At 46.4% G+C, this 17,458-nt stretch overlaps 1 protein-coding gene across 2 annotated transcripts in view; it reads right to left on the bottom strand.

Annotated features, from left to right (window-relative positions):
• Positions 1-17,458, bottom strand: part of DOCK11 (dedicator of cytokinesis 11) — a 167,437-nt gene that overhangs the window by 30,079 nt on the left and 119,900 nt on the right. For both annotated transcript variants that reach the window (XM_060270268.2, XM_060270269.2), the window contains 13 exons: positions 17,093-17,209; positions 16,087-16,162; positions 15,583-15,695; positions 13,675-13,786; positions 12,297-12,363; positions 9,916-9,963; positions 8,785-8,927; positions 8,138-8,253; positions 6,438-6,575; positions 5,483-5,665; positions 4,318-4,431; positions 874-1,089; positions 710-767 (listed from right to left, as the gene is read on the bottom strand). In XM_060270268.2, the coding sequence (XP_060126251.2) occupies positions 710-767; positions 874-1,089; positions 4,318-4,431; positions 5,483-5,665; positions 6,438-6,575; positions 8,138-8,253; positions 8,785-8,927; positions 9,916-9,963; positions 12,297-12,363; positions 13,675-13,786; positions 15,583-15,695; positions 16,087-16,162; positions 17,093-17,209 (1,501 nt within the window). The remainder of the gene's footprint in view (positions 1-709; positions 768-873; positions 1,090-4,317; positions 4,432-5,482; positions 5,666-6,437; positions 6,576-8,137; positions 8,254-8,784; positions 8,928-9,915; positions 9,964-12,296; positions 12,364-13,674; positions 13,787-15,582; positions 15,696-16,086; positions 16,163-17,092; positions 17,210-17,458) is intronic.

The raw sequence follows: 17,458 nt of genomic DNA, 5'->3' as shown, positions 1-17,458 counted from the left end.
TCCTGTTAGCTAGGGATCATGGGAGTTGTAGGCCAAAACATCTGGAGGGCCGCAGTTTGGGGATGCCTGTTCTACACTATTCTCTTTGAAATGGGGTACGAATGGACCTGAAGGCACACCCTTCTGGCTGCCATCCTCCTTCTTGACCCTCTGGAAACTGGGCCAATGCTGGAGTGTAGACCGGAAGGAGGAGGAATGCAGCTTGTTCCACTCTGGCATGTTGCTAAATTGCTGAATTTCTACCACCGAGGGGCTGGTGCTGCAGCCCTGTAAGGTTAGGGGTGGAGGATAGAAGAATACAATTGTAGAGTTGGAAGGGACACACCTACCGTAGTCCAACCCCCTGCCATGCAGGGATCAAACAATCCCTGATGGATGGCTACCCAGTCTATAAGACGATGTACCTACAGTGTCATAACCCAGGGTTCAGCTCAGCCTCTGCTGCCACTTTGCTTCCTTCCTCAGGCAGTTCCAGATCCCCCTGGGCTCTAACTTACTCCATAGTGGGAATGACTCTGGCTCGAAGCCAGCGGAAGCCAAAAGCAATCCGTTACGAAACAAAGAAAACACAGGATGGTGTGCCAGCTTCAAGGTGATGCAAGAACTGCAGAAACAAGCCCCCACTCCACAACGCAACTGCAATTGCCCTGCAACACGAAACAAACCTTCCAACATTCTGCACACCTGAAACTTATTCAGAAACACTTACTTTTTCGATGAAGGAACTCTGCCACCAAAGCCGCAATGTGAATGTAACACATGGCTGCCTGCAAAACAAAGGCAGAATTCAGTGCCATGAATAACCCCCAGCCCCAGCCCCAGCCCCACATGCCTCACCCAGGCAGCCCAGGGCCAGCCAAAGCAATGAATTACCTCAGAGAAATCTCCGTTCTTGAAGTGGATCTTGGCCATGCTGTCTAGCCAGGTCTTCCTCAGCTCTGGTGTGCTGGCATAGGACTTAGCTAAACTGTATTGCAGGTCAATCAGCATCTCGGGGTCTTTCTCATGCTCCTTCATCTGAGCTGTGGCCATCAGCACTGTCCGGATCCTCTTGGTCAGGTCTTTCACTTCGGACGGAAAAGATGTCGACTGACATGAAAAAGGCAAGAATCAGGGTGAAGGCAGATGTGAAGCCTGGTGTGTGTGTGTGTGAGCACGCGTGTGCATGCGTGCGTGCCTTTTTACTGTGTTTGTGGGATTCAAGCACATTCTGGAACTTCTGGTTGGCCACTGTGAAAATTAGATGCTGCACTAGATGAGCCAAAGGACAGACACAGCAGAGGCTCTTATTAACTTTTGTTTGTGCATTTGAAATGGATGAATGGCTCCCAAGCACAGCATACTTACTTTAAAAAAACCCAAAACACAGAGACTTGCAGTTTGGAAAGTGAAGGGGAAATACAAAGAACAGTCTCCTTTGTGAGGTTGTGGATTCTCCTTCCTTGGAGGTTCTTAAGCAGAGGTTGGATGGCCATCTGCCATGGATGCTTTAGCTGAGATTCCTGCATTGCAGGGGGTTAAACTAGAGGACTCGGGGTTGCTTCCAACTCTACAATTCTATTATATTAAAGCTTGAGCTAAATTAATTTCTAACAGGAAGATGTGTAAACTCCCCACAAGCAGATCAGGATGAATGCACAATGAATACTTGTGGTCATAATCGTCCCATTAACCATTAAGAACTAGTGCTCATTAAAGTGCATGGTCTAAGAATATAGGAAGCTGCTTCATGCTGAGTCAGACCCTGGATCCAACTAGCTCAGTATCATCTGCACAGACTGGCAGCAGCATTCCAGGGTTTCAGGCAGAAGTCTCTCACATCCCTACTTGGAGATGTCATCAAGGATTGAACCTGGAATCTTCTGCACGCAAATCAGATGCTCTAGCACAGAGGTACGGCACCCCTCCCTAATTAGCTGCTGCATAAGCTTTGCACAAGCAAATTAGATAAGACATAAGGGTCAGATAAGACATAAGAAGAGCCTGCTGGATCAGGCCAATGGCAGGATTCAAGCACAAGTGCCTTCTCCCCTTCTGCTGATTCCAGTGACTGGTATTTGGGAGCATTGCTGCCCCAAACAAGAGATCTTCCGACTTCCAGAAGAGTTTCTCTCTCTCTCTCTCTCTCTCTCTCTCTCTCTTTAAAAAGATCTTTATTTCGATTCTTTAAAACATTACAAAATATAACAGAAATATAACAGAAACAAAGGATTTACAAAACATAGGAAAAACATAAATAGATATGAAAATACCAAAAACAGAACATGGAAATGAATGATCAAAATAAAACGAAATTTCGAAAAAAGGAAAAAAGGAAAAGAAAGGAAAAGAACTTTTAAAAAATACTTTCAATTGTTCACATATCGCTTCCTCTAAGTTTCTTCCCTCTTAACTCGCTTTCTTAAATTCCTTTAATTAAAATCTTCTTTTATCTAACAAATATCTCTCTTTATACGTTACTTAATTGAAGCAAATCACCAAGTCAGTTTTAATACCTTCTTTCTTCAGGTAGTCCTCTACCAATTTCCACTAGTTTTGAATTTTTTGTTTGGGGATATTCCTTATAGCTGCAGTCATTTTAGCTAAATTCATAAATTCTATTATTTTTACTTGCCAATCCTGCACTGTTGGTATCTCTTCCCCCTTCCATTTTTGGGCAATGAGCATCCGCGCTGCTGCTCCCGCATATAGTAAAATATTCCTTCTATCTTTGGGCACATTATCAGGGATCATCTATATATATATAAATGTAAAAATTGTGAAACTGCGTTCTACACTTTTCTCCGTAACCGCTTGACCGATCGTCCTGAAATTTTGACACAACGATCCAGGCCACTCCCCGAGCGTTGTTGGGGGCAAAAATCCCTCAAATCACACACCTGGGCAGGTGTAGACCTGGTTTTCCACCAAGTCAAACAGCACCCTCAAGTGGCGTAGTACCCTCCTCCACCCCCTCCCTTCCTGTGAAATCTAAGCCACACCCACAAACCAAATGACATCATCAACCAAGCAACTGAAGCCACCAAGGCGCCCATTCCAGACTAGGCCAAGTGGAGGTAAGGGGGGGCAATAGAGGGCAGGGATACGTAATGGGTCAGAACAGGGGGGGACACAGGGATGAAACCTGCCCTCTCCACAGTATCTCGTCTCGACTCAGGGGGACTCTGAGGCTCAGGGGTATCTGAAGGGGGGCTATTACCCTCCATTTCACAGACTAGCGCACAGCAACGCGTGCAGGGCCAGCTAGTACTTAATAAGAATAATTCTGGTTTTTTCCCTCAAATGTTATTTTTAACATCCTTTTCAATTTCTCATATATTTTATTCCAAAATTCTTGAATTATCTTACATTGCCACCAACAATGGAGATAACTCCTTATTTTATCATGGCACTTCCAGGGAGGCATAAACGGGTGAATTGTGGAGTGAACTTACTTGCAGCTGATATGCTGCTGGTGGTTGGTAATCAGTGTCATTCTTGCCCATCACTCCAGACCAAAAACCTTAGCCCTCACTCTGATTTGGCTTCATGGCTAAACAGAATTGTCACAAAGCCAACTCAGAGTGAAGGCAGTGCTTCCCACCCCCACTCTGAAGTATTGTGTGATGTTGGTGGCAATGAAGAAAATGATGCCTGTCAGCAACTAGGGACACCTCCCCTCCCCAACAAAATAATATGACCGATGTCATCAATTGGTGGCATGACACATGCGGTTGTGGGAATAAACAAGGTGAGATGTGGTCGTAGGTTTCATGAATCTGTCCATACCCCCAACCCTGAGCCACAACTTTCCAGCAAAAAGAAAAAGGAAAAAGGAAAAGTTATGGCTCAGTTCTAGATGAAGGTCCAGATGTTATATTTTGCAGTGCCATTAGAAATGAGTCCAAAGAAAGTAGACCTTGAGAAGGTATCCTCAGGATGTTTTGTTGCAGAGGCAAATGCATGCAAGGCTGTCACTCAGGGGGGTGAGTTTCCTGTGCCACTGTTACCCCCCTCACCCATTACAACCCTGTCCCATACTTTGCTGGACTTGTACTCCTGGATCTGTTCCTTCATGCCCTGGACTTCAGCTGAGGTCCTTTCCAACCATTCATAAGCAGGAAAAATATGCTTCTGCTTTGCATGCAGAAGGTCCTGGGTTCAGTCCCAATGCATTCCCAGGTAGGGTTGGGAATGTCCCCTGCCTGAAACCCTGGAGAGCTGCTGCCAGTCATGGTATGGAACTTAATAGGCCACTTGTCTGATTTGGAATATAGCTTTTTATTTTCCTATTGGCCTCACCTCCCTCTTCTTTTTGATTCGTTGCATCAAACTTACCTTCACTGGCCGGTCACTGTTGGCAAAGTTATTGATAATTGAGAGTGATTCCTGGAACCTCGACCCTCCGCTAAGTGCCACATCAGCTATCAGCTGGCTCACCGCAATAATGATCTATTGAAGAAGCAGAAGGCTTTGTTTTCAAACTTATACAGGTTGGAAAACCCACTGGAAATCAAAGGAATGCCAATTTTGCACACACACACACACACACACACACACACACACACACACACAAGTTTCCCCCAGGATGGTAGTCCCTAAACTGAGCATTGCAAGAGAATAACCACTTAAATGAGAACCTCCTGTGAGCAAACTGGCTGCTCACACAGGGGAGGGTGCCCACTGCAGCCCTGCACGGGATGATGCTCTGAGATAAGCTCCTTCCAATTTGTGCTTGGTAAGACAGATGGTTCAACTGGGTTTCTGTTTCAAGCATGAATAATTCCAGATGCGGGGGGCGGGGGGGGGGCGGTGGCGGTGGCAGCGATACACCTGCTCTTGGAGAAGGCTGCTTATTATTACCTCTGGATGTATCATCATTTTGCACTGGCCTCCTTCTGATCAAGGGACACTGCAAAAATGCTGCCTTGTGCAGCTGGGAGTCAGCGTGATGTACTGGCTAGAGTTCTGGATTAGGGAGGAGAAGACCTGGCCTCAAATCCCCACTCAGACATAAAGTTCTGGGTGGGCTTGTGCCATCACTCTCTCTGAGCCTACCTAGCAGTGTTTCTGTGAGCATCAAAGGCGGGAGGGGCCTGTCAAATGATGAACGTTGCTCAGAATTCCTCGGAGGGAATGGAATAATGCCCACTCCCAAAACACCCTTCTAGGACATTCACAACTTTTTAGTCTGGAGATTTATTTTACAAGAATAGCAGAATGATTCATGTGTTTAAATTGCATTAAAATAGTTCACATGAACCTATTTCATACCCTGCCTTTTCGTTTTTTGACGAACTCACCACACACAAGGGAAATATACTGTATATGAAACCTCCACGTGCCACTGAGGGAGTGAAACAGTTAACATAAAAGTCGCATAAACAAACCTGCAAGGGAGCTGAGCTCTTTGCATGCAAAGATCCTGCTTTCAGCTCAGCTCGCCTGCCTTTGCCCCCTCAACCCACCCCCACCCCCTGCCAAGACTTCCCCTTTCACTAACCTGGAGGTGGGTTCTTAGAAAGGTTTTCCGCTTAGTGAACTCAAAGTTATTTCTCATGAGGAGGTAGAGGAGGGCAGAGGCCTCATTACGGGTCGAGCTGAGCTTGGACGTGCAGCACTTAAGGACCTCGTAGCAGAAGGTGGCACACATGTTGACTCTCCCCTTGAAGAAGGCCGAGGGGAACTGGATGGGGTGGAGGGTCAGGCAGAGGTTAAAGGCAGGGCAAAGGTGGGGGCAGCAAGAAGAACAATGTTCCCTTCTTAAAAAGCATGACAAGTTTCAGTTGATCGTGTGGCCATCATGGTAGAAGTAGTTATAAGATATTTTTAATGAATTAGACTGATTAATCACTTTTTATTTTTAGACAAAAGTAGCTCAAAGCAGCTTAACAACAGTAAATGAACAGCACTAAAACCTTCATAAAGAAAACCCCGAAATTTGTTCATAGTTTTAAAGGGCAGGACTAAACCATCCCACTCACTGATGGAAGCCACAGATAGCTAAAAGCCAATGGCCTGGTGGAAAATAAAAGGGTTTTTTTTTTGCCAGGTGCCTAAAGATATGCAAGGATGTTGCCAGGCAAGCCTCCTTGGGGAGGCATTCCAGAAATGGGGAGCCACTGCAGAAAAGACCCTGTTGGCTCCCTCTGAACATCTTGTGGAGGTGGCACACAAAGAAGGGCCTCATATGATGATCTCAGGGTCTGGGGAGGTTCATATGGGGTGAGGTGGTCCTTGAGGTATTGGTGTCCTGAGCTGTTTAAGGCTTTATAGGTCAAAAATTCTCAATGCAGGAGTGAAATAGGAACCCCTCCACAAAGCTGATGTATCAGCTGTGATAAACAGAGGCTAATTCACATCTATCTAGTGAAATGCTTCAGGATATCTCTTGGGAAGCAGTCCATAAATAATATAAATAACAACCATCAAGAATCACATCACTCTCCTTCACCTACCTTGTTGATGAAAGCTCGCAGAGAGGCAAAGATGTGCTTAAGGGCTGCTTCTGACTGCCCATTTTTGAGGAAGGCAAGATGAATATCGAACACCTTTTTCATCAGTGGGTTGTGCCCATCGTTGCTTAAAAGCTGGTTCTGGAAAAGAAGGGTGAGGGTTCAATTTGGTGGGCTGACACAGCAAGCACATGTTTCCAGAAAACAGTTTATGGCACTTGCCCCTGACTGAGCAGGCAAATAACACATCTCTGAATGCCTGCACCAAATTAGGGCTGAATGAGTTACACAAAGTAGGGGCCACAAATGGTAACAGAAAATATCATCTTTTGGGGGGGGCAGCATTTTCTGGAACCAAGGTGGTACTGCTACATCACAAAAATGTAACTTAAAATCTGAACAGCAGTATAAGCATACTAGACTGGCCACCAATTCTCACCAAAATAAAACTGGTGCCACTTTTAGAAGGCTGGCAAGGGTTTGGTTAGAGGACCCAGAGCAGCGGACTCCATGGGTTTCTAATAGGTCAGAAGAAAGCTGTGCAGATGCCACTTGTAACAACGACTTGGGAAGAAAGTCGCTGGACCTCAAAAAATATACTGGAGAACTAGAGAAGGCTGAGGAAATGGGCAACCAAAATGATTAAGGAGTGGCTTTGTTGTCTGGAGAAATGGCTAGTAAAACTGGTGGGTGGGTGGGGGACATGATCCAGGTGTATAAAATGGAGAAATTGGATAGAGAGAGGTTTTTCCTCCCCCTCTCGTTACGCAGAACTCATGGACATCCAAATAAGCTGAACGTTAGAAGATTTGGGATAGATGAAAGAAATACCTTCTTCGCATGAACAGAATTCATTCTCACCAAATGTAATGATAGCTACCAACTTGAATAGTTTTAAAAGAGGGTTGCACAAATCCATGGGAGATAAGGCTATCAATAGCTATTAGCCATGATGGCCATGCTCTGCCTCCATGGGTGGTGGCAGTAATGCTTATTGAGCAGCAGCTGCTGGAAGCTGCAAGAGGGGAGAGTCAGTCCTGCTCTTGCTCTCAGGTTCTGCTTGTGGGCCTCTCAATGTGGCACCTTTGTGGCCACTGTGAGAACAGGAGGCTGGGCCGGACAGACCCCCTTTGGCGCTCTTGACCTGCCCTGAACAAGGAACACAAGACCCTTGCCACCTGCACTCCAATAAGTCATCGCTAGTTAACAAATTAAACCTTCCTCTCTTGTTTTATCCATTTTCATAAGGGCATTAGACTCCTTGGCTAATTGCAAAGGAATGCCAGACAAGCACCACTTGTTCTTCTGCTCAATAAAAAGCACATTAAAAAGAAAAAAAAATCAAAGGGAACTATTAAACACCCCTGGTGGGAGCGGATGCTCCAGTTGCACAGGGCACTGTTGGTTGGCAAGCCCACTTTCTCCGCTATAGGCGGATATATAGAAGGCAATCAGACACCGTTCTATCACCACAGGAAGCCTCAGTGAGGACAGGAAGTCTTTCTGACAGCATGGTCTCTGTGCATCATGCTAAAAGATAGTAACACGGAAGGATGGAAGGCAAGACATTCCTGTGCCAACAGAGTGATGGCAAGATGTGCCCCTCTTTGGCCTCATCCAAGCAACAGGCTCTTCCTAAAACAACGCCAGAAGCATGCCCAGCAGCAAGAGTAGGGGTGGCCAGCACAGAGCCCAACACTTACCTTGAAGCAATGGGAGAAGAATGAAATGGTGTCCAGGACAGTGAGAGCAACCTCCGTCGCCGTGTTGCCCTCCAGCAAAGCCTGGTGCACAATGTCCGCCTCTGACGTGCCAGCACCTGCGAAGAAGGAAAAGCAGGATGCTGAAAGTGGCATTGACAAGTGTTGCTCTCCAGCCTTTCATTGCGCAAATCCAGAAGACAGCAGAAATAGATTTGCAGGCAGGGTTTAAATACAGGCTTTCTGGAGAGCTTTGGCAAGGGCTATTGGTGGTTTGAAAGGAGAATGTCTTGGAGCTACTATGTGTGGGAACTGGGTTCAAGTCCCAGCACATCCACAGATGACTCAAGGTCCTGACTTGGGCTGCCAACTGTAACACGGAGGTCAGAGGCTAGAGGCTGAGTCTCCTAGGTGCATTTGCCCTGTTGTTTCTCAAACACACAAATAGTCTAAGGCAGGGGGCCTTTGTTAAGGGTGTTGGGAACTGTAGCTCAGCTAAGATGCAGCCAAACATGTGGTGGAAATTCAGGGCCCCCTCTTTCCTGTGATGCACATAGCAGCCACAGAAGCTCCCAGAACCTTCCAGGAATGATGCCGCAGTCCAGCTAGTGGCCACACTGCTTGCCCCTCAGCATCTTCTCAACACCTACTGTGGTTAAGGGTGAAGGAGCTGTCCAGGCTGCTTAAGTGTTGGAGACGGGTTTGGATGGCCCCAGCTCTGCTGCGGAGGGCTGGCATAGTCTGGGATTTCCGGTCTGCGCCCATGTGCTTTGACAGCCAAGCACTGTTGACCCTGAGAAAGGAGAGAGGGATTTTTGCTGCATTATGTCATGCCTACCTGGTGCCAAACACGAAGTCCCCAGAGGACAAACCAGGCACACCCTTGAGTAGCAGGCAGTAAGTGAACCAGTGTTGTGGAACCCTGGGAGGTGAGCACATGGGGAGAGACCTGCTGGACAACCCTTGGAGCTGTCAGAGGAGCAGGTGGTGCCAGTCCTTGAGAATGCCAGTACCAAAAGGTCTGGGCTGAAATGCAATGGAGCAGCATTTGCTTATGGACCCAGAGTCAATGTGTAGCTTCTGAGTAAGCAACCAGTGGAGCTCCTTTATGACTAGCATTTGGGGCTAGATAGGGGGTGCTCTAAGGGGCTGCAATATATGAGGTCTCCCTCTTATGGGGCAAGTCTTTTGCTGAGACCCCAGCTGCTGAGAGTGTTCCCTGGAGCACAACAGACTGCTTGCCCACTTGCTGGATGCCTTAGCTGCCCTGTGCTGAGGGTCTTCCTCTTCCCTGACCGCTCTCTAAGCTGTGCAGGATGACCCCTAAGCAGGGTCACACGCCATCCTGGAAAAGCATGGCCTCCTTTTGCCCTCCTCCCCTCTCATACGTGGGCTTGTCTGGGAGTCAAACTCAAGACATCTTCCATGCAGAGCAAGGACTGACCCCCAATAATAAGCCTGGCCTTTGTGTCAGTTCCAGATGAAAATTCTTGCATTCAAGAGAAGCAGGATTGTCCGCAGAGAGTGCTCAGAGGCCGGGCCAAACCTTGTGAGTACCCTTCACTTTATTGAGCAATTCCCCCAATTTGTTTGCAGAGAGGTTATATTAATCAGTCATGAATCCTACACATTTTAGTGCCTCTCCCCATCACTTTCTTAACCACAAATGCCAATACAACCCCCCAGTGACAATGGTGGGGGGAGGAAGTGCTGGTTGTGGGAGGGAAGGGAGGGGAGAAATGGTTCACTTCCCCGACTGCGGATTATCACTCAAATCATACCTTGCAATGTTTCTCTTCCCCACATATTTGAAGTGAAATAAACACACTCTAGAGAGAGGAGAAAAAAATCCATGTAAATGTCATGTGCAAGAAGCAAACTTAAAGGAAGGATGATATGCTTGCTCCCCACCTGCTCTGAGTCAGACCATTGATCTATTTGGCTTGGTATTATCTACTGGCAGCAGCACTCCAGGATTTCCCCAGCCCTATCTGGAGGGAACTGAAAATTGTACATGCTCTCCCTAAGGCCAAGAGAGAATATATATATATATATATATATATATATATATATATATATATTGTATGTATACACAATACACATGAACATTTATTGCAAAGAGGCCAAGGCACTTCATTCTGGTTGATTAGGACACTCTTCTATTTCCTCCATTCTGCTCTCTTTTAATTTTCATTTATTAGAATTAGGAATGGACAATTCTGTCAATCTTTGTTTTCGCAGTACCGGTACCTATTTTTCCCAGTCTTAAGTTCAGTTCCCCACATTTCCACAACAGTTCATGATTTTTTTAAAAAAGGCCCACATAAAAATTCACCATCATTTTAGTGCTGATCGCTCTTAACATACACGTTTAATGCAATTTCCCCTAATATAATGCAATTTAATATATGCAGTTTTATGCACATTTTACCCCAGTAGGTGCATTTTTGTACACATTATTTGGCTGTAGAACTACGTTGCAAACATTGCAGCAGATTTTAAAGGACAGCTGCATTTCTGTTTGCATGTATTGTTTCAGAAAGAGGAAATTAAGTAAATTCGCTTTTATATGTGAACTGAATCAAATTTCTCCCACTTCCCTAACTAGGGCACTTTCCTTCTTTCTGCACCCATTTCCAAAGGCACCACTAGAGGATATCCAGGAGGCTACCTGAGCAGTTTCCCAGGTGATGGAAAGCTGAAACCTCAGCAGGGGAGGGTGCTTAGCGCTCCCCCCTTTCTACCTGCCAATTAATTTATTGTTGTATGTAACATACTTACAACCTACTTTTTAAGAAAGGTATTTTTACAACACTGCTTATAAAAATACATAGCAAAACACAACAAGGAAATATAGTTTTAAACCCTTTAAAATATCAATTCCATACTACTGTTGTTGCTTTTTTTAAAAAAAGAAACACAGCACGAGAACAGGAGAAGCTAAACACACATAGAGCCAGATTTCCACAGTCCAATTTACATTGACCTCTGAAGGCCACAGAATAGGACCAAGTTTTCATGAATGCATCCAGGAATGAAGCTTGCCTAAATGAAGTTGCAAACAATACATAGACCCTGCATCACTTCCCCTAAGGGCAAGAAAAGAAGAAGCTGGCAGGTGGATTTTGAGCAGGCAAACAGCAGGGAGAGGTTGTCAGCAGATCCTTCCTCCCTTCCCCCTTGCTGTGCCTTTGCTAAATTTGTAGCCTCCCACAACTGCTTTTCAGTGTTGCTTTTAAAAAAACATTTATTTAACAAAATTTACAAACCACTTGACTGTAAAAACAACCACCTTGACATGGCTTAAAACAGTGTAAAATAAAACGTTGAAATTATCAATAAAAAGCCGTTGAAAAACAGGTATGAAAAATATTCAAAAGATTATTAGAATCAATGGTAACTAAAAAGAAATACGGTAAGGCATGTGTAACTACTAGCTGTCTGGACAGCTCTCCTGATTCAAACATTATGGAGAAATAGACCTGAGTGTCTCCCTGCCCCAACACTCATAACAACCCCTCCCAGTGGCTTCATGTAGATATTAAATAGCAGTGAGGATAAAATAGTGCCCTGAGGCACCCCACAACAAAACTGTCATGGGGCCAAAAAGTCCTCTCCCAATGCTACTCTGTGGATTCGGTCCTGTAGGAAGGGCTTAAACCACTGTATTACAGTTGCGCCAGCTTCCATTCAATGGAGCTCTCCAGGAGGATACAATGGCCAGTGGTATCGAAAGCCACAGAGAAGCAGGAGCAAAGTCCTCCCCCCCCCCTGTAAAGGACATCTATCCAAGGTCAACTCAGTCCTGGGCACAGGCCTGAGCTCAGATGGGAGAAGATCTCAATAATCTGTGTCATCTAAATATGCCTGTAGCTGCCTCACCACAGCCCTCCCCCTCCTCCTCTCCCAATAAGGGGGTATTTGAGACTGATCCATCGTTATTCCTGTTATCGGTTGATGCCCCCTCCCATGTGTACTGCTGAACTTAGACCTCTGATTTCCAGACTGGGGATGACACAACAAGTCATTGATTTCCCAGTGGAAGCCCAGAGATTTGTAGTCTGGGTGGAATTCTTCCACTTGGAAATATCAACTTTCTCGCCCCCAATGACCTTTCTTTTTAAGATGAAGACTCTCAGACAATGAATAAATAAAAACTTACTCTAGGAGAACGAGGACGTTCATAAGTTCCTGGGGGGATATTTTGTTCCAGTAAGATAACAAGGTATCTGAAACAGAAAGGAAACACAGCTCAAGGCATCTGGTGCCCTCCCTCCCAGGCCACAGTAGCAATTACTGGGAGCCCTCCATGAAATGAAAATTATCATGAGTGGTGGAGGGTTGTGACCAACACACCCCTGCATGAGCCAGAGGAGTAAGGCCTTCAATACTCATGAGCCCCATGGGGACATCTTAGTGAGGCTAGTTGGATTGGAGGAGGAGCTCAAGCCCAATGATCTGGGGGAGGGAACAAGCAGGGTGGGGACAGAATGTGTCTGGTCTGTTGGACCTCTGAGCTTCCATGAAAGGATGCCACAAGCATTGACTTGGACCCTGGGAGGGGGACCCAGCGGGGTGTCTGAAGAGAAGCCTGGTCCAACGTTGCCTCATGTTCCTTTCTTGCCTCTATAACTCCCTCCCCTGCTGGGTGCTCCTCTCAGTGAGTCTCCATCTGCAGAGGGCAAGTCAGAAGACAAGACAGACTTCAAGCAGCTGCCATTTCTCTCCCCGTTGTCCAGGACATGGAGACACCAGTGCAGAGACACGTCCCAGGCCCAACCCACTAGAAGGGGTTCTGATCTGCTTGGCTAGTGCAAAGGCGCTTCTCACTTGCTTGCTACACCAATGCTGTGGTTGCCCTGCTCCCTTATGACAGGAATTCTGGGGGGGAGGTCAACTTCTGGGGGGCATCTTAGCCTGCTTAGCTTGTTGTGACTTTAACTGCTTTGAGCTTTATTAAATTTTCTGGTCAAAACTGCAATCTGAGTTCTTTGCCTAGCGAAAACCAGGAGTCACCTTTGATGTTACTTTTCAGCCAACTCACATATTAGAGCCCTGTATTGACTTTAAACTCTAATGAGCAAATGTATGGATCCCGGGAAAGTAGATCACGGTCACTTTGCTCTTCTTCCTGTCCTACTGCTGTTGCGCTGAGTTAACTCATGGTTTGGCTTAGAGGAGGGGTTCCCAAACGGTGGTCCATGGACTCATGGACTACCAGTGATCAATGAGCTTATTCATGTAGTCTGCAGTGTATCTGCATTAAATATTCATACTGATTTTTAAAATGCATTTTAAGTTATTTTAAAATTTCATTGTGTTTTATTGTATTATGCCTTGAATTTTATGGAATTCAAACTGTAATGCAATAAAATACAATGCAATAAATAAAAGAAGCAATTGAATACAATTAATAACCACCCAGCACAGCATATTACATTTGCTGCAACAGGCAGAAAAACCACTAAGTGGCCCACCTGTGTGGTAGTGACACTGGGAAAGGGCAAGATACCCTTCTTGGACACAGCAGAGCAACTGACCTTCAGAAACCATTTTAATGATGTAAAGGTAGCAGATCAGGAGGCTCCGGATCTCGTACTGGTCCAGCCGCCCAAACTGGGAGATGCTGCTGCGCGTAGAACTTCTCCGCATCTGTTTTAATCATCACATGCCAAAATTGGAACAAGAAATACAGAAAGAAAGAAAAGAAAAGGGTTGTTAGTAATGAAGTCCCAGAAGACTAGCCACACTGATCTGTCACATTGTTGAGATTTTAGGGCTTGAAATGGACTCAAAGGCTGAGGCAGAGTCCTAGTCTAGTGAGCTACTTGGGGTGGTGTGCATTCAAGGCTCAAACCCCTTTTTTCAGGCAGGTATGGGGACAAGCATGACAACATGGGCCCCTGTGATTGTTTGGAGGACAATATGGAGCCAGTGGACTGGCCAGGCCTGGTATAAACACAAGGGGCCTGTCATTCTACAGAGAGGGCCCTTGGGTGTGCCTAGGCTCCCCTCAGGCTCCCACCTGGGGCCTTTCAGCTCTGGCTGAAGCTCCACCAAGTGGCCTCAGAGACACTGCCATGGAGAACATTCCCTCTAGCTCTCAATTCAGGCCCCAGCCAGTCCTGATAAGGGCTGACCCCGACACTGCTCTGGTAATGCCTAGCTGAGGGGGAGAGGAGGGATAAGCCCCTCTCATCCCCTCATGACATGCTTCCCCTTCAACCTTCAGACAGCAGCTGCATTGCACAAAAGGAAAATAGAAGAATTGCAGCTCAACATGGAGCTCTGCTCCAGAGCAACAGATCTGGAGGGTAGGAAGCAGTGTTGTTTACAAATCTCAAGAGCCACTGCAGAAGAAGAAGAAGCCACTGTCTGAATTCTCCACAGCTATGGTGGCTGGTCCCCAATTGGGCCTGGAGGGGTGAAGGGCAGAGCAGAGAATGGTAGGTGGAACCAAGGTTCACAACAGATGTAACTCAGTAACTCAGAGCAGGGGGGCAGTGTGGCTGGCCCTGTTCTGCAGAATAGCATTATTCCTGAGATACAACAGACATCCACTATCTGCACTTTAGGGGAGCAACTGAAGGTGGTTCTGTTCTGACAGGCTTTCCGAGATGGATAACTGAGTCTTTGCCATGAGTGTCCACTCGTTAGGGTTTTAGCCTTGTTTTAAATGCACTTGCTGTTTTTGTGTTTTTATCTGTTTATAATAATCATGTGGGTTAAAACACAGAGCCTAGAGCTTGCTGATCAGAAGGTCGGCGGTTCGAATCCCTGTGACGGCGTGAGCTCCTGTTGCTCGGTCCCAGCTCCTGCCAACCTAGCAGTTTGAAAGCACGTCAAAATGCAAGTAGATAAATAGGTACCGCTCAAAGCGGGAAGGTAAACGGCATTTCCGTGTGCTGCTCTGGTTTGCCAGAAGCGGCTTTGTCATGCTGGCCACATGACCCGGAAGCTGTATGCTGGCTCCCTCGGCCAATAACGCGAGATGAGCACCGCAACCCCAGAGTCGGTCACGACTGGACCTAATGGTCAGGGGTCCCTTTACCTTTACCTTTAATCATCATGTGTAAATCATCTTTATAATGGTGGTTTAGAAGGAGATTAATAAATAGATGATGATTAATCATAGACTTATAGAGTTGGAAGTAACCCCGAGAATCATCTAGTTCGACCTGCTACAATGCAGGAATGTTGTTAATAATAATAATAATAATAATAATAATAATAATAATAATAATAATAGGAACCAGCTCTAGATGGAGACACTTCTCCCTGCACCCCTACTCTCACATTTTCTACTGGTCCCCCTTCTGCACCTTTAACAGCATGCAGAAATTAAACAGGTGAAGCTATTCACAGCATTGCTCTATCAATGCTGGGAAAAGCCTGCAGCCTGAGCTCCTCCGTGTTTACTTAAAATAGTTCTGGAATATTGGCATTACATTTTCGCTGGTGCTGCATTGCTCCGGAGAGCCAGCTGCCCCTTCACTGCAGAGGGATCCTTGGGAGTCTTCCCTATTCAGGGCAAGCCCATTCTGGAGAGCCATGCCATAAACTGTAAAGAGAGGAGAAGATGGTTGCAAGTCAGTATGAAGGGCGGTGCTTCGTCCCAGCTTGGTCCAAAAATGAAACAAGCTTCTTTCTGAGTTGGAAAAAGTCCACATTACACAGCTGTGAAGTGGCCCGTTCTCTGGGCACGTGGTCAATCCCCTTGCAAGCACTCAGTGTTCTGTGGCCACTGACCAAGCATGGCCGAGTACTTCAGCTGTTCAAGACCATTCACTGGGTGTACAGCAGAAGTGGGATTTGAGATCTGGAAGCCAATGCTCGTATCTACAGCAATGCACACTAGTTCCTTTTCCCAGCTCAGGAGCCTCCTCTGGTGGACAAAAATGTAATTCTATATCCCCAGGATGACTGCCACAGACCGGTACCCTCTTGCTTACGTGAATCTTTGTCGACACTTAGGCTTGACCTGTTGGAAGGCAATGTGAAATTGCCCATAAACTCATCTCTGGATGCCTGGTGGGGAAATGAAAAGAAGGAAAGGTTTTGGAGGAGGAGATGTTGGCTCATGTTCAAGTCCAAAGCATGAAGAGAGTCAAAAGAAAACCCGCCACCCCATCAATCTTGGGTTTTTAGTCATGGCAGAGAAATAGAAACCCCATAGACTGACTGGATTGCTGAGAGCTGGAGTGCGTGGCCCCAAGCAATTCTGAATAACACAGCTGCTGTTAGTGTAATAGTTCCACCCTGAGCCCAGTTTCTTGCTCGTGCTGCTCTGGATGACATTTGCTTGGCTCTCAAGCCCCGTTCAGAAGTTGTGCCTGAAGACAGAAGGGCCACATGAGTAGAGGGGCCAGAGTCACATGCAACTGCCACTCCTCCACTGTCCCCAGGAACGTTGGCTACAACCGGTCCACCCTCTGACCTTCCATGTTGAATAGGAAAGGTCTGAAAAGGCTTTCTAGACACCTCCTTGCCAGTGGGAACCCTGATAACACAGCCTAGCACTAAGTTAGACCATTGGTCTATGCTGACTGGCAGTGGCTTTCCTGGGTTTCAGGCAGGGGGCAATCATCAGCTTTATTTGGGAAATGCCAACCTGGGACCTTCTGCAGACAAAGCCACTGAACCCCAACCCTTCTGTAATGCAGGGTTCCTGGTCTCAAAGAGACTCCCAGATGCACTTAGGAATAACTTGCAGAATTTTGCACTCAGCAGGAGCATGAAGGGTGGCTGCGGCCCTTCCAGACCCACCAGTGCTCCTGCCATGGATGTGCAACAGAGGGGAAGGTCGTTCGAGGAGGTTCTTGCAGGGAAGCACGTTCACCACTGGCCTTCTCATGCACCCTTACAAAGCAACTGTACTGTTTGTAAACAGAGCTAAAAACAGACGTTCTCCATTAGCTGGGAGGAAATGCAAGTCATTATTACTACAAGATTACTCACAGAATTTGACATGGTGCTGCCAGAGTACAGGGTGTCCCGGCTGGCCAGCCGCTGGATGTTCTCCAGAAGAAGCCCAGCCAAGGGCAAGTACAGCAGAGCTATTTTGGCCTGCTGGTTCTGCAACAGAGAAACGATAACTAAGGGCCAAGCTAGCTGTGATGTATATTTCCTTGTTTTATTTATTTATTTATTGCATTTGTTAGTCTCTTTATTGATGGAGCCATGCCGTGAGCAGCTTCACCTGTTTAACTTCTGCATGCCATTGTTGCTGTTAAAGATACAGGAATGGGACCACAGAATCATAGAATAAGAGAGCTGGAAGGGTCTGCAAGTGTCATCTAGTCCAATCTTGGCAAATCCAGGAAT

Source organism: Zootoca vivipara, chromosome Z2 (assembly GCF_965207765.1).
Source record: "Zootoca vivipara chromosome Z2, rZooViv2.hap1.1, whole genome shotgun sequence".
Classification (NCBI taxonomy): Eukaryota; Metazoa; Chordata; class Lepidosauria; order Squamata; family Lacertidae; genus Zootoca; species Zootoca vivipara.
This window is presented reverse-complemented; position numbering and strand designations above follow the sequence as displayed.